This window comes from Clavelina lepadiformis, chromosome 4, assembly GCF_947623445.1.
Source record: "Clavelina lepadiformis chromosome 4, kaClaLepa1.1, whole genome shotgun sequence".
Lineage (NCBI taxonomy): Eukaryota > Metazoa > Chordata > Ascidiacea > Aplousobranchia > Clavelinidae > Clavelina > Clavelina lepadiformis.
In genome coordinates, this window is record NC_135243.1 from 23950803 (window position 1) to 23968141 (window position 17339).

The following is a 17339-nucleotide window of genomic DNA, read 5'->3' on the forward strand; positions in this document are numbered from 1 at the left end:
CTACTGGACTGGTTTGATAAAGTAACTTGAGTTATTTACACACTCAATGACTAGACTTGTGATAGACTAGACTAGACTCAATGACTTGTCAAATCCTAAATAACTTAGTTAATAAATGAACGTAATGAACTTGGAACCTTTCATAAAGATCCTTCTGTACTTCCTCACCCTTGCAACTACGTCATCGCCATGTCCGAGTGAGTGTAGTTGCCAGAAGAAGAGCACAGATTGCTCGGACAAGAACCTCGCTTTGGTTCCAACTGGTCAGTACATTGCAATTAGACATGGATGAAACATTTCGCTTTATGAAGGTTATTGTTGCAACTTGTCGTAACAAATAAGAAATATTCTGTCATGAAATAAAATTTTTATTGGTTTAATGCAAATTCGTGCTTCGAATAACTTTTTTCTTTGCGCAGGTATCTCGAGCGCCACGAAGCGTCTACTTCTAGACAACAACACGCTCAGTAGAATCTCCCATAATGCCTTTGTGTGAGTGTAACAAACCAGCGCCTTTTATCAGTTTGTAGCTTGCTGCATGAATGAAACATTCCATTATTATGCTGCCAGCGGTTATTTAACAATCTCGTTTAAGACCTCTAAGTTTGATATTGTGCGGGAATGAAGGCTAGACATCAACATCAAAAATCTATTTTAACTTTGCAACATTTTAGTCATTTTCAGCATTTGTCCTTGGTTGTTTGATTAGTGTATTTTTCTAAAATTTGAAATTTTCCAAGAAACCTTCGAGTGTAAGGCTGCAGGTTTTAGTCAGACCATGCAGGCGCATATCACAAGTTCTCTCGCTACTACCCTGCTATGACGCGGTTGACGTAATTTGCTTAATGGATGTGCAATTGTGCGTCTATTGCTTTCGTAGGAAGTTGTCCAACCTTGTGGAACTTCAGCTAAGCACCAACAAACTGAACAGCTTGGACGGATTTCTCTTCTCCAACCTCGTCTTGCTCGAGCTCTTCAACGTCTGCTCCAACGCGCTGACCAACGTCTCGCAGAACGCTCTCGACCAATTGACCGGTTTAATCGTGAGTCTGTCGTTTCTTATTTTTAATTGAACCGCTGTGACGTAGGAATGCTGGTTTGTTTACATATTTATCTTCCAAATGATAAAGTCTTTGCAAGTCTTAAACCCGACGATGACTCCTCATCGCTTCCCGGTTACCGAGCTTGCCTCATCCTCACTACCCTGCTTCTTGTTCCAGGATCTAGATTTATCCCGCAACAAGATCAGCAAAATCCACCGCCATGCTTTCAACAAACTCCTTAAGTTAAAAGTCCTCAATTTGCAGGTGGGAACATTTTAACTTGGACGACTTCCAGATTGTTGCGTCACATTTAATGACGACGCGCTGACAGAAATGAAAGTATCGCTTTCGTGTATGATGTCACAATGCCATTGGTCTTAACATTTAAATCTTAATGTTTCCATGATATTTCGAGTTACGTCTGATTGCTACGTCATATCATGTGATATTCATCGCCATTGATCTCACAATAAACAAGTTTTTATTTAGGGGAACTCCCTCACCACGATATCTTTCAACTGGTTTCCGTCATCCCAATTTCCCGATTCACTGTCGGCCTTCAATTTGAACCACAATCCATGGACCTGCGACTGCGAGATGAAGGATTTCGCCAACATCTCGCGCAACAACTCCCTCACCTCGTCGCTGCATATCACGTGCATGTAAGCAATTGAGACTTTCATCGCTAAGGATTATGACGTCACGACGTTTTATTGCTTACAAATATTCGAACAAACCACTTCGAAAGATTCACCTCAAAGACCTGCGGAGGATGTTGCTGGTTGATTTAACTAGCTATTCGGTCTTAGTTTACCTGCCGAATTAATGATCTGACTCCGTGGTTGCGTGCGGTTAGAAATCTCTAACCTTAACGTGTTACTGCTGTTACTAGCCGAAAGCTATTACGATTAACAGATACAGTTTATCAGAAACAATCCTTTATTGTAGGAACTGTACAGGTTCCGATTATTATGACACAAACACAAACTTAGCATTCACCAATTAAAACAAGTCTAACGAATTACATTTTAACACGACTGACGTAATACGTTCGTACGATTCGATATCTCTGTCTGCGCGCCTACACGCACAGAAGTTTAAGCTTATATCAGCGTAGAGCGCTTGTGAACAGAAATATTTGACACAAAATACACGCGCATTTCAAAACGCGCAAACGATAAGCACAAAGCGTTGGCAATGGGAATTATTTACAGTTAAAACTCGGATGTTATGAAATCACCTGGTAACGTACTAAACGGCGCTTTCACATAAAGTTATTTAGTGCAAGTTTCCAATGTTGCATAATGATTGCAGTTTGTAAATGATGCGACTGCATTGCAAATATTAAATGCTAGCTGTAGGTTTATCAATGAACAATGTTTAACTGGCGCATATGTTTCCACAATTGATATAATGGTATTGGATGTGGCTCCCAAGCCACTACAGACCTTTGCCCTTTGACCTCTCAACCAGATAGTACGTTATCAAATTTGGGGTAAAAAAATCCTGGGTCAAATATCCCGGAGACTCTTTTACATCCCCATCAAATAACCCCTCATGTTATTCCAGTCTCACCCACTAAAAAAACTAAAACCAAGGTGGTTGACTAGAAAAAGAGCCGACCGCCACTCCCCACAAGCTCCACAGAACTTCCGCACTAAACCTTCATTCTGACGTCACCAACAACAGTTCAAGGTAACATTGTTACGTTTCGTTTTAAAAGCAATAACGTGGCCGATTACGTGACTGTCACACTGTTTTATTAATGACGTTATAGGTAGTGAAGTCACGATGACGTGTAACAGCAGTCAGAAGCCTGACCTGACATGGATGATGAAGAAGCGCGGTGCGAAGAAGATTGTTCTAGATTCTAGAAGATCACTCAAGATATAGGAAGGGCGGAAACTCTCTCACCATACTCAGTGAGTTCTCCTGCTTTGTTGTATGTTCGGCGGCAAATGCTGAAAGTTTAGAAGGAAATTGTTTATTAAATCCGCATGTTGCCTCATAATGAGAACTAGTCATCCGCAGAGGTGGCGAGATCTGACCGGGGAAGCTACGGCTGCTCCTCCTCTCAACAAAGATTCAACTGCATCAAAATCTTCCATCGTCACTTTACCCGCCCATGCTACATCATCCGCCGTGTACGTCATAATCGTCATGGCAACAAACACCACTTCATAAAAGCTCTTTATACGTCATAATTGGCCTCTTTTCATTCTCGAAACACGAAACAGGCCGTCTTTAATCCAGTCCACGATGACGTCACCACACAAGGAGGCGGCTACCAATCAGGAGGGACTGCGGAATAATGTGTGTGAAGATATTGTTGCGTCATAATGAAAAACGATATAAGCGTCTGTGCGATGTTGATAAAACTTTCAAATAAAATGAGAACTTGTACAAAGTTCCCGGAGTTATCGCGTCATATTGACGCCGCTTTTCTACCGGGCCAGCGATGATTGTGCGTTTTATGACGATTCACAATTCGGTTGAAAAGTTTAATTTTGCGACGACGTGTGGATGGTGATGAAAGAGATCTTGCTCGTGTTCAGCAAAACATTATTCATCCTTTCATGCTCACAGTTACATGTCATAGTTGCTGGATTGTTATTATGGTTGTGACGTTCATATTTGAATTGAGGAACTCAGAAATATAGCAGAGTGGTTACAGGGCGAGCGAAGAAATAAAAAGTGCGGACACAAGAAGACTCCCGCAAATGAGTCGAAGCGGTCGTGGTGCGGATGCAGAAATACTCGCCAGCCTATGAATGGAAAAAATCGCAACATACTTGGTACGACATCGGTCGCTCAGCAACACAACTGTCATAAACATTCATAAAACGACATAGCTCGTGTGACGTAGGTTACACATTTGCCAGAACTGTCAAGTTAAAGTTGGAGCAGGCGTTGTTTGTGAAGATATTCCTTCATATCATCACCATATCATAAAGGATACTTTGCGGATGTCTTTCAGGGCTCAAATAGTTGTTTATCTTGGACTTTGTCTGACGAGTAAACGCGCCTTTTGGATAAGATCGAATCGAGTCTCAAACTATGTTGCACCTTGCGCCCCTTAACGGGGGCAATTTAATTACGTTCTTTGATGGTCGGTCCAGAGAATTTACTGCGGTGTGATATTCATGTTGGTTGTGCTTCTATCTGCCCATAACGGACATAAAGTTGCCGATATAATTCTTACCACGCTGAGCTTCAGTCCCGGTTTATGACGTATGCTGACATGGTTGCCATGTCCTGTTTTGGCTTGGCCACCAGCTACTGTATATAGACGTACTACATGATCGCTTTATACTGGAGTCGTGTTTTTATTTGTTTTGTCACTTATTATTTTTAGTTGTTGTCACTCGCGCGTGTGATGCCGCCATCTTCCGACCTTGATTGCATTTTTGTCTCGCTTCCTCCTTCACCTTCGAAAATATTGTGCTGGGTCAAACATTTCAAGTCGTGCAGGTGTTTATTTGTGCTTATAAGCGCGCAGTTATAATGAAACCTGTCATGGTTTGAACATTTTCAAGTAAGTTTTTGCCAAAGCTTTTGTGTGCAGTGTTTAAATATAACCAATGCTTATTCAGTGGCAATGTTTCGACGAATCGTCTTAAATGAAACCATAGACACTGGTTTAAGCACTGTATAGCGTTTAAATACAGTCCCGTCCCCAGCGCTTTGCTTCAATGTAATCGTCATTTCCGTCTTCATCGAAATCCTGGATTAAACCGGAAATAAATCTCGGTATTGTTTATCACCGGACAATTCCTTACAAAGCTGATTGGATGAAATATGTGGCGTGATTTCAGGGTTACAAACGTTCGACAGAATGATGCAACATACGGGAGCAATTTCGCAATAAACATCCACTTTGCGAGCTTACATACTAGGCTGTTATCCATGAATACTTTGCAACATGATGACGTTATTCCTCATATGATTCCTGATTAACGACAGTTTGCAATTTTTTGGCTCACATTTTTGTCAGTTGTTTCTTAACTATCGAATATTAGTCAAAAATAGTTTGAGCTCAGCAACATAAAGAAATCGTTAACTCAGTGACTATGTGGTCGGCCACGTGGACATTCCTTAGATTAAACACCAATAAAGATAAACCAAAGCTCACTTTACTGTTGTGCAAAATGGAACCCGATGTTTAAGGGGTCCCTACCCTTTTCAAAGAGATAGGCTTTTCAATGCAAAGTACATTAAATCAAGACGCTACTGTCGCAAATTCACATCATAAACCTACACTGAATTTTGGCTTGCAATGTCATCTAGGTCAGGCCTGTCTGCAGTCTTAATTTGGACAAAATCCATGTACTCAGTTTTCTATAACAGCTACCTAAACTTTACAGCAAGTTTTGAACTTAAAAATTTAGCACAAATACTCCTAAAAACCGAAAAATCAAACCCTCAAAAAATGTACAATTTAGCCTAAACCTGGAACCAGCTGTCGCCAAAACAACAACAAAACTAGTTCACATCGACGTCACATGCGCATTGGACCGGAAATTTTCTTACTTTTTTTAATATGACGCATTGAGTACGAACACGTAATAATCACTGTGTTGCCGGCTCAAAATTGTCTTTATATTGGGAAGTGAGCCCTTATAGGGAATTTTTTAATCCGACTGTCTAAGGTTGAAGACGCTTGCATTAGAACATACCAACTGAAAGTCCAACGTGCGCGAAAGATTGGCCATCTCTATCGAAAAGAGCTTGAATGTTTATCAAATAGATCAAATTTACACTATCCGCTAGATGGCGATTAGAGCACAGACATCCTTAATTGGTCAAAAGACATCAATTAAGGTTAAAATTCTGAACCAGCCACAAGTAATTTAGTCCCATTGAAAATCTATGCGTTGTGTACGACATGGCGAAACGCAGGAAGCCTGGAACAAGATTATAATTCAACAATACGCTAGCAGGATCTGGCAAAAAGGCGATTTTATGTGTTGCCAGATTATCTTAGGAGCGCTCGCAGGAAAGTCGTAGGAAGACGACGTCTAGCAGTAATATAGACAAGACACACCTACTGATAACATAAAAACTGCAATCGTATTTATTTCCGTTTTGTAAATCAACATGGAGCGCGACCTATGCCCTAGGGGAGAAGCTTGCCAAAGATATGCAAGGGATGGCTTGGTCGTTAACGTTCTGACAACGATTTAAAGGTTTTTAACGAATTTTCCAAGCAAATGCAATCAACTCAAGAACAACCAGTAACACGTGAGACAAGCTGTGTCCATACCTTTCAATTCCTTGGTCGGCGTTTTCGAAAGCTTTGCATAGGTAAGTTCTTTACAAAAGAAGACACTAGCAGCGCGATGAAAGCACGTTCGCGAAAAAAGTTTGCCATCCATTTTCAGTCGAGGTTGTTTGCTCAGTACGAAGCCTGCATCGAAAATCACTTGAAAAGGATCTTCAAACTGTGACAAGTCTGCTAAACAACACAACAGAAGCTGTTTTAGCCGGCCTGCAAGATGATCACAGCGAATGAATGTCGACGGTTTTCTTTCGTTCGCCGTGGTAAACCGCGACCACTGTTATGGAACAACAACAAAATACGTCTTGTACTAAATGACAAATCATAATTGCTTTGCAAACAGACCGTTGCCAAATACTTCAATCAATGAATTTTGGGTGTAATATGTTGAGGTAAAACCACCAAAAAATGCAAAAGTGTAAACGATACATTTTCGAAAACGCTGCCGACAGGCAGCCATTTTGAAAACACAATACCTGGTCGATTGCAGCTTGCAGCTTTATGTCGAAACAATGGTTTTGGTAGCGCCATCAGCAGTGCCAATGGCTTGCGATGCATAGGGCTTTCGTTTACAGTCAGGCTTCCCAGCAACAAAATGGATGCAGTCGCTCGTCGAAGACGGAAATTCTGAAATAAAGGGCCATTGAAATAGCATGATTTAGGCGGAACAGTAGTAGAAACTTACAAAAATAACCATAGCAACTATTTTAGTACCTAATGCTCAGAGTCTGTAAAGGCAATTTTTAAAACATCATGGCCAAAACAGTATTGATGATGGTTGCATCACTAACTTGAAATGTTCACGTCGGCTGGCTCTAAAATGAGGCGATATGGATCGACGCAAAGCCGGAAATGACTTACTTGCAAATCACATGCAAGCGGTAAAATTGATTTATGTACTACTAGCATATATGTCAGTCAATGATCGCCCAGCCCCTGGCCGTCAAAGTTGATGCTACCATTCCGTTATCGGTCATTGTGCTAATCCAGAGAGACAAGACTCGTTAGAAGCCAGCCGAACCATGTCCTTTCACTCCTTTGTTAAATTTTCTATCAACTTTTTCATCGTTTGTCTGCGTACATTTTAATAAAATATTAGTGCTTTATGCTTTTATTAACTTAAAACGCATCCATTCTGTCAGAAAAATACGTACACTTCATTATAGCACGAAAACTATAACTGTCCTACCAGTTTTGTAAATAAAATGAATAAACAAAGAACTAAACGCCGTTAAATACAAAAAAAGCCAGCCAAAAGTATTTCTGGAAAGTGTGCAATCAAATTTTAGTTAATAGCGTAGCCCAAAGACAAGCTAGCAAGTTAAGTAAGCCTAAAAACTGAGTTTTACATTCATAATAAATTTTTGGCTTAAGGGGTCCCTACCCTTTTCAAAGAGATAGGCTTTTCAATGCAAAGTACATTAAATCAAGACGCTACTGTCGCAAATTCACATCATAAACCTACACTGAATTTTGGCTTGCAATGTCATCTAGGTCAGGCCTGTCTGCAGTCTTAATTTGGACAAAATCCATGTACTCAGTTTTCTATAACAGCTACCTAAACTTTACAGCAAGTTTTGAACTTAAAAATTTAGCACAAATACTCCTAAAAACCGAAAAATCAAACCCTCAAAAAATGTACAATTTAGCCTAAACCTGGAACCAGCTGTCGCCAAAACAACAACAAAACTAGTTCACATCGACGTCACATGCGCATTGGACCGGAAATTTTCTTACTTTTTTTAATATGACGCATTGAGTACGAACACGTAATAATCACTGTGTTGCCGGCTCAAAATTGTCTTTATATTGGGAAGTGAGCCCTTATAGGGAATTTTTTAATCCGACTGTCTAAGGTTGAAGACGCTTGCATTAGAACATACCAACTGAAAGTCCAACGTGCGCGAAAGATTGGCCATCTCTATCGAAAAGAGCTTGAATGTTTATCAAATAGATCAAATTTACACTATCCGCTAGATGGCGATTAGAGCACAGACATCCTTAATTGGTCAAAAGACATCAATTAAGGTTAAAATTCTGAACCAGCCACAAGTAATTTAGTCCCATTGAAAATCTATGCGTTGTGTACGACATGGCGAAACGCAGGAAGCCTGGAACAAGATTATAATTCAACAATACGCTAGCAGGATCTGGCAAAAAGGCGATTTTATGTGTTGCCAGATTATCTTAGGAGCGCTCGCAGGAAAGTCGTAGGAAGACGACGTCTAGCAGTAATATAGACAAGACACACCTACTGATAACATAAAAACTGCAATCGTATTTATTTCCGTTTTGTAAATCAACATGGAGCGCGACCTATGCCCTAGGGGAGAAGCTTGCCAAAGATATGCAAGGGATGGCTTGGTCGTTAACGTTCTGACAACGATTTAAAGGTTTTTAACGAATTTTCCAAGCAAATGCAATCAACTCAAGAACAACCAGTAACACGTGAGACAAGCTGTGTCCATACCTTTCAATTCCTTGGTCGGCGTTTTCGAAAGCTTTGCATAGGTAAGTTCTTTACAAAAGAAGACACTAGCAGCGCGATGAAAGCACGTTCGCGAAAAAAGTTTGCCATCCATTTTCAGTCGAGGTTGTTTGCTCAGTACGAAGCCTGCATCGAAAATCACTTGAAAAGGATCTTCAAACTGTGACAAGTCTGCTAAACAACACAACAGAAGCTGTTTTAGCCGGCCTGCAAGATGATCACAGCGAATGAATGTCGACGGTTTTCTTTCGTTCGCCGTGGTAAACCGCGACCACTGTTATGGAACAACAACAAAATACGTCTTGTACTAAATGACAAATCATAATTGCTTTGCAAACAGACCGTTGCCAAATACTTCAATCAATGAATTTTGGGTGTAATATGTTGAGGTAAAACCACCAAAAAATGCAAAAGTGTAAACGATACATTTTCGAAAACGCTGCCGACAGGCAGCCATTTTGAAAACACAATACCTGGTCGATTGCAGCTTGCAGCTTTATGTCGAAACAATGGTTTTGGTAGCGCCATCAGCAGTGCCAATGGCTTGCGATGCATAGGGCTTTCGTTTACAGTCAGGCTTCCCAGCAACAAAATGGATGCAGTCGCTCGTCGAAGACGGAAATTCTGAAATAAAGGGCCATTGAAATAGCATGATTTAGGCGGAACAGTAGTAGAAACTTACAAAAATAACCATAGCAACTATTTTAGTACCTAATGCTCAGAGTCTGTAAAGGCAATTTTTAAAACATCATGGCCAAAACAGTATTGATGATGGTTGCATCACTAACTTGAAATGTTCACGTCGGCTGGCTCTAAAATGAGGCGATATGGATCGACGCAAAGCCGGAAATGACTTACTTGCAAATCACATGCAAGCGGTAAAATTGATTTATGTACTACTAGCATATATGTCAGTCAATGATCGCCCAGCCCCTGGCCGTCAAAGTTGATGCTACCATTCCGTTATCGGTCATTGTGCTAATCCAGAGAGACAAGACTCGTTAGAAGCCAGCCGAACCATGTCCTTTCACTCCTTTGTTAAATTTTCTATCAACTTTTTCATCGTTTGTCTGCGTACATTTTAATAAAATATTAGTGCTTTATGCTTTTATTAACTTAAAACGCATCCATTCTGTCAGAAAAATACGTACACTTCATTATAGCACGAAAACTATAACTGTCCTACCAGTTTTGTAAATAAAATGAATAAACAAAGAACTAAACGCCGTTAAATACAAAAAAAGCCAGCCAAAAGTATTTCTGGAAAGTGTGCAATCAAATTTTAGTTAATAGCGTAGCCCAAAGACAAGCTAGCAAGTTAAGTAAGCCTAAAAACTGAGTTTTACATTCATAATAAATTTTTGGCTTAAGGGGTCCCTACCCTTTTCAAAGAGATAGGCTTTTCAATGCAAAGTACATTAAATCAAGACGCTACTGTCGCAAATTCACATCATAAACCTACACTGAATTTTGGCTTGCAATGTCATCTAGGTCAGGCCTGTCTGCAGTCTTAATTTGGACAAAATCCATGTACTCAGTTTTCTATAACAGCTACCTAAACTTTACAGCAAGTTTTGAACTTAAAAATTTAGCACAAATACTCCTAAAAACCGAAAAATCAAACCCTCAAAAAATGTACAATTTAGCCTAAACCTGGAACCAGCTGTCGCCAAAACAACAACAAAACTAGTTCACATCGACGTCACATGCGCATTGGACCGGAAATTTTCTTACTTTTTTTAATATGACGCATTGAGTACGAACACGTAATAATCACTGTGTTGCCGGCTCAAAATTGTCTTTATATTGGGAAGTGAGCCCTTATAGGGAATTTTTTAATCCGACTGTCTAAGGTTGAAGACGCTTGCATTAGAACATACCAACTGAAAGTCCAACGTGCGCGAAAGATTGGCCATCTCTATCGAAAAGAGCTTGAATGTTTATCAAATAGATCAAATTTACACTATCCGCTAGATGGCGATTAGAGCACAGACATCCTTAATTGGTCAAAAGACATCAATTAAGGTTAAAATTCTGAACCAGCCACAAGTAATTTAGTCCCATTGAAAATCTATGCGTTGTGTACGACATGGCGAAACGCAGGAAGCCTGGAACAAGATTATAATTCAACAATACGCTAGCAGGATCTGGCAAAAAGGCGATTTTATGTGTTGCCAGATTATCTTAGGAGCGCTCGCAGGAAAGTCGTAGGAAGACGACGTCTAGCAGTAATATAGACAAGACACACCTACTGATAACATAAAAACTGCAATCGTATTTATTTCCGTTTTGTAAATCAACATGGAGCGCGACCTATGCCCTAGGGGAGAAGCTTGCCAAAGATATGCAAGGGATGGCTTGGTCGTTAACGTTCTGACAACGATTTAAAGGTTTTTAACGAATTTTCCAAGCAAATGCAATCAACTCAAGAACAACCAGTAACACGTGAGACAAGCTGTGTCCATACCTTTCAATTCCTTGGTCGGCGTTTTCGAAAGCTTTGCATAGGTAAGTTCTTTACAAAAGAAGACACTAGCAGCGCGATGAAAGCACGTTCGCGAAAAAAGTTTGCCATCCATTTTCAGTCGAGGTTGTTTGCTCAGTACGAAGCCTGCATCGAAAATCACTTGAAAAGGATCTTCAAACTGTGACAAGTCTGCTAAACAACACAACAGAAGCTGTTTTAGCCGGCCTGCAAGATGATCACAGCGAATGAATGTCGACGGTTTTCTTTCGTTCGCCGTGGTAAACCGCGACCACTGTTATGGAACAACAACAAAATACGTCTTGTACTAAATGACAAATCATAATTGCTTTGCAAACAGACCGTTGCCAAATACTTCAATCAATGAATTTTGGGTGTAATATGTTGAGGTAAAACCACCAAAAAATGCAAAAGTGTAAACGATACATTTTCGAAAACGCTGCCGACAGGCAGCCATTTTGAAAACACAATACCTGGTCGATTGCAGCTTGCAGCTTTATGTCGAAACAATGGTTTTGGTAGCGCCATCAGCAGTGCCAATGGCTTGCGATGCATAGGGCTTTCGTTTACAGTCAGGCTTCCCAGCAACAAAATGGATGCAGTCGCTCGTCGAAGACGGAAATTCTGAAATAAAGGGCCATTGAAATAGCATGATTTAGGCGGAACAGTAGTAGAAACTTACAAAAATAACCATAGCAACTATTTTAGTACCTAATGCTCAGAGTCTGTAAAGGCAATTTTTAAAACATCATGGCCAAAACAGTATTGATGATGGTTGCATCACTAACTTGAAATGTTCACGTCGGCTGGCTCTAAAATGAGGCGATATGGATCGACGCAAAGCCGGAAATGACTTACTTGCAAATCACATGCAAGCGGTAAAATTGATTTATGTACTACTAGCATATATGTCAGTCAATGATCGCCCAGCCCCTGGCCGTCAAAGTTGATGCTACCATTCCGTTATCGGTCATTGTGCTAATCCAGAGAGACAAGACTCGTTAGAAGCCAGCCGAACCATGTCCTTTCACTCCTTTGTTAAATTTTCTATCAACTTTTTCATCGTTTGTCTGCGTACATTTTAATAAAATATTAGTGCTTTATGCTTTTATTAACTTAAAACGCATCCATTCTGTCAGAAAAATACGTACACTTCATTATAGCACGAAAACTATAACTGTCCTACCAGTTTTGTAAATAAAATGAATAAACAAAGAACTAAACGCCGTTAAATACAAAAAAAGCCAGCCAAAAGTATTTCTGGAAAGTGTGCAATCAAATTTTAGTTAATAGCGTAGCCCAAAGACAAGCTAGCAAGTTAAGTAAGCCTAAAAACTGAGTTTTACATTCATAATAAATTTTTGGCTTAAGGGGTCCCTACCCTTTTCAAAGAGATAGGCTTTTCAATGCAAAGTACATTAAATCAAGACGCTACTGTCGCAAATTCACATCATAAACCTACACTGAATTTTGGCTTGCAATGTCATCTAGGTCAGGCCTGTCTGCAGTCTTAATTTGGACAAAATCCATGTACTCAGTTTTCTATAACAGCTACCTAAACTTTACAGCAAGTTTTGAACTTAAAAATTTAGCACAAATACTCCTAAAAACCGAAAAATCAAACCCTCAAAAAATGTACAATTTAGCCTAAACCTGGAACCAGCTGTCGCCAAAACAACAACAAAACTAGTTCACATCGACGTCACATGCGCATTGGACCGGAAATTTTCTTACTTTTTTTAATATGACGCATTGAGTACGAACACGTAATAATCACTGTGTTGCCGGCTCAAAATTGTCTTTATATTGGGAAGTGAGCCCTTATAGGGAATTTTTTAATCCGACTGTCTAAGGTTGAAGACGCTTGCATTAGAACATACCAACTGAAAGTCCAACGTGCGCGAAAGATTGGCCATCTCTATCGAAAAGAGCTTGAATGTTTATCAAATAGATCAAATTTACACTATCCGCTAGATGGCGATTAGAGCACAGACATCCTTAATTGGTCAAAAGACATCAATTAAGGTTAAAATTCTGAACCAGCCACAAGTAATTTAGTCCCATTGAAAATCTATGCGTTGTGTACGACATGGCGAAACGCAGGAAGCCTGGAACAAGATTATAATTCAACAATACGCTAGCAGGATCTGGCAAAAAGGCGATTTTATGTGTTGCCAGATTATCTTAGGAGCGCTCGCAGGAAAGTCGTAGGAAGACGACGTCTAGCAGTAATATAGACAAGACACACCTACTGATAACATAAAAACTGCAATCGTATTTATTTCCGTTTTGTAAATCAACATGGAGCGCGACCTATGCCCTAGGGGAGAAGCTTGCCAAAGATATGCAAGGGATGGCTTGGTCGTTAACGTTCTGACAACGATTTAAAGGTTTTTAACGAATTTTCCAAGCAAATGCAATCAACTCAAGAACAACCAGTAACACGTGAGACAAGCTGTGTCCATACCTTTCAATTCCTTGGTCGGCGTTTTCGAAAGCTTTGCATAGGTAAGTTCTTTACAAAAGAAGACACTAGCAGCGCGATGAAAGCACGTTCGCGAAAAAAGTTTGCCATCCATTTTCAGTCGAGGTTGTTTGCTCAGTACGAAGCCTGCATCGAAAATCACTTGAAAAGGATCTTCAAACTGTGACAAGTCTGCTAAACAACACAACAGAAGCTGTTTTAGCCGGCCTGCAAGATGATCACAGCGAATGAATGTCGACGGTTTTCTTTCGTTCGCCGTGGTAAACCGCGACCACTGTTATGGAACAACAACAAAATACGTCTTGTACTAAATGACAAATCATAATTGCTTTGCAAACAGACCGTTGCCAAATACTTCAATCAATGAATTTTGGGTGTAATATGTTGAGGTAAAACCACCAAAAAATGCAAAAGTGTAAACGATACATTTTCGAAAACGCTGCCGACAGGCAGCCATTTTGAAAACACAATACCTGGTCGATTGCAGCTTGCAGCTTTATGTCGAAACAATGGTTTTGGTAGCGCCATCAGCAGTGCCAATGGCTTGCGATGCATAGGGCTTTCGTTTACAGTCAGGCTTCCCAGCAACAAAATGGATGCAGTCGCTCGTCGAAGACGGAAATTCTGAAATAAAGGGCCATTGAAATAGCATGATTTAGGCGGAACAGTAGTAGAAACTTACAAAAATAACCATAGCAACTATTTTAGTACCTAATGCTCAGAGTCTGTAAAGGCAATTTTTAAAACATCATGGCCAAAACAGTATTGATGATGGTTGCATCACTAACTTGAAATGTTCACGTCGGCTGGCTCTAAAATGAGGCGATATGGATCGACGCAAAGCCGGAAATGACTTACTTGCAAATCACATGCAAGCGGTAAAATTGATTTATGTACTACTAGCATATATGTCAGTCAATGATCGCCCAGCCCCTGGCCGTCAAAGTTGATGCTACCATTCCGTTATCGGTCATTGTGCTAATCCAGAGAGACAAGACTCGTTAGAAGCCAGCCGAACCATGTCCTTTCACTCCTTTGTTAAATTTTCTATCAACTTTTTCATCGTTTGTCTGCGTACATTTTAATAAAATATTAGTGCTTTATGCTTTTATTAACTTAAAACGCATCCATTCTGTCAGAAAAATACGTACACTTCATTATAGCACGAAAACTATAACTGTCCTACCAGTTTTGTAAATAAAATGAATAAACAAAGAACTAAACGCCGTTAAATACAAAAAAAGCCAGCCAAAAGTATTTCTGGAAAGTGTGCAATCAAATTTTAGTTAATAGCGTAGCCCAAAGACAAGCTAGCAAGTTAAGTAAGCCTAAAAACTGAGTTTTACATTCATAATAAATTTTTGGCTTAAGGGGTCCCTACCCTTTTCAAAGAGATAGGCTTTTCAATGCAAAGTACATTAAATCAAGACGCTACTGTCGCAAATTCACATCATAAACCTACACTGAATTTTGGCTTGCAATGTCATCTAGGTCAGGCCTGTCTGCAGTCTTAATTTGGACAAAATCCATGTACTCAGTTTTCTATAACAGCTACCTAAACTTTACAGCAAGTTTTGAACTTAAAAATTTAGCACAAATACTCCTAAAAACCGAAAAATCAAACCCTCAAAAAATGTACAATTTAGCCTAAACCTGGAACCAGCTGTCGCCAAAACAACAACAAAACTAGTTCACATCGACGTCACATGCGCATTGGACCGGAAATTTTCTTACTTTTTTTAATATGACGCATTGAGTACGAACACGTAATAATCACTGTGTTGCCGGCTCAAAATTGTCTTTATATTGGGAAGTGAGCCCTTATAGGGAATTTTTTAATCCGACTGTCTAAGGTTGAAGACGCTTGCATTAGAACATACCAACTGAAAGTCCAACGTGCGCGAAAGATTGGCCATCTCTATCGAAAAGAGCTTGAATGTTTATCAAATAGATCAAATTTACACTATCCGCTAGATGGCGATTAGAGCACAGACATCCTTAATTGGTCAAAAGACATCAATTAAGGTTAAAATTCTGAACCAGCCACAAGTAATTTAGTCCCATTGAAAATCTATGCGTTGTGTACGACATGGCGAAACGCAGGAAGCCTGGAACAAGATTATAATTCAACAATACGCTAGCAGGATCTGGCAAAAAGGCGATTTTATGTGTTGCCAGATTATCTTAGGAGCGCTCGCAGGAAAGTCGTAGGAAGACGACGTCTAGCAGTAATATAGACAAGACACACCTACTGATAACATAAAAACTGCAATCGTATTTATTTCCGTTTTGTAAATCAACATGGAGCGCGACCTATGCCCTAGGGGAGAAGCTTGCCAAAGATATGCAAGGGATGGCTTGGTCGTTAACGTTCTGACAACGATTTAAAGGTTTTTAACGAATTTTCCAAGCAAATGCAATCAACTCAAGAACAACCAGTAACACGTGAGACAAGCTGTGTCCATACCTTTCAATTCCTTGGTCGGCGTTTTCGAAAGCTTTGCATAGGTAAGTTCTTTACAAAAGAAGACACTAGCAGCGCGATGAAAGCACGTTCGCGAAAAAAGTTTGCCATCCATTTTCAGTCGAGGTTGTTTGCTCAGTACGAAGCCTGCATCGAAAATCACTTGAAAAGGATCTTCAAACTGTGACAAGTCTGCTAAACAACACAACAGAAGCTGTTTTAGCCGGCCTGCAAGATGATCACAGCGAATGAATGTCGACGGTTTTCTTTCGTTCGCCGTGGTAAACCGCGACCACTGTTATGGAACAACAACAAAATACGTCTTGTACTAAATGACAAATCATAATTGCTTTGCAAACAGACCGTTGCCAAATACTTCAATCAATGAATTTTGGGTGTAATATGTTGAGGTAAAACCACCAAAAAATGCAAAAGTGTAAACGATACATTTTCGAAAACGCTGCCGACAGGCAGCCATTTTGAAAACACAATACCTGGTCGATTGCAGCTTGCAGCTTTATGTCGAAACAATGGTTTTGGTAGCGCCATCAGCAGTGCCAATGGCTTGCGATGCATAGGGCTTTCGTTTACAGTCAGGCTTCCCAGCAACAAAATGGATGCAGTCGCTCGTCGAAGACGGAAATTCTGAAATAAAGGGCCATTGAAATAGCATGATTTAGGCGGAACAGTAGTAGAAACTTACAAAAATAACCATAGCAACTATTTTAGTACCTAATGCTCAGAGTCTGTAAAGGCAATTTTTAAAACATCATGGCCAAAACAGTATTGATGATGGTTGCATCACTAACTTGAAATGTTCACGTCGGCTGGCTCTAAAATGAGGCGATATGGATCGACGCAAAGCCGGAAATGACTTACTTGCAAATCACATGCAAGCGGTAAAATTGATTTATGTACTACTAGCATATATGTCAGTCAATGATCGCCCAGCCCCTGGCCGTCAAAGTTGATGCTACCATTCCGTTATCGGTCATTGTGCTAATCCAGAGAGACAAGACTCGTTAGAAGCCAGCCGAACCATGTCCTTTCACTCCTTTGTTAAATTTTCTATCAACTTTTTCATCGTTTGTCTGCG

General features: G+C 40.1%; 2 protein-coding genes across 2 annotated transcripts; both read left to right on the forward strand.

Moving 5' to 3' along the window:
* The first annotated feature begins 124 nt into the window (after window positions 1-124).
* On the forward strand, window positions 125-1073 carry LOC143453076 (reticulon-4 receptor-like). The gene is made up of 3 exons (XM_076954225.1): window positions 125-263; window positions 420-492; window positions 881-1073. Exons 1-3 carry the CDS (start codon window positions 125-127, stop codon window positions 1071-1073), a joined length of 405 nt encoding a protein of 134 aa, XP_076810340.1.
* On the forward strand, window positions 883-1709 carry LOC143453078 (leucine-rich repeat-containing protein 66-like). Its single transcript, XM_076954226.1, has 2 exons — window positions 883-1307; window positions 1533-1709. The coding sequence occupies exons 1-2, from the start codon at window positions 1122-1124 to the stop codon at window positions 1707-1709; spliced, it is 363 nt and encodes a 120-aa protein (XP_076810341.1). The 5' UTR covers window positions 883-1121.
* Window positions 1710-17339: the final 15630 nt, after the last annotated feature.

Coding starts and splice junctions, on each gene's coding strand:
- LOC143453076 (XM_076954225.1), top strand. CDS start 125: ATGAACTTGGAACCTTTCATAAAGATCCTTCTGTACTTCCTCACCCTT. Junction 264..419: donor CCTCGCTTTGGTTCCAACTG/GTCAGTACATTG, acceptor TTCTTTGCGCAG/GTATCTCGAGCGCCACGAAG. Junction 493..880: donor ATCTCCCATAATGCCTTTGT/GTGAGTGTAACA, acceptor TTGCTTTCGTAG/GAAGTTGTCCAACCTTGTGG.
- LOC143453078 (XM_076954226.1), top strand. CDS start 1,122: ATGATAAAGTCTTTGCAAGTCTTAAACCCGACGATGACTCCTCATCGC. Junction 1,308..1,532: donor TAAAAGTCCTCAATTTGCAG/GTGGGAACATTT, acceptor GTTTTTATTTAG/GGGAACTCCCTCACCACGAT.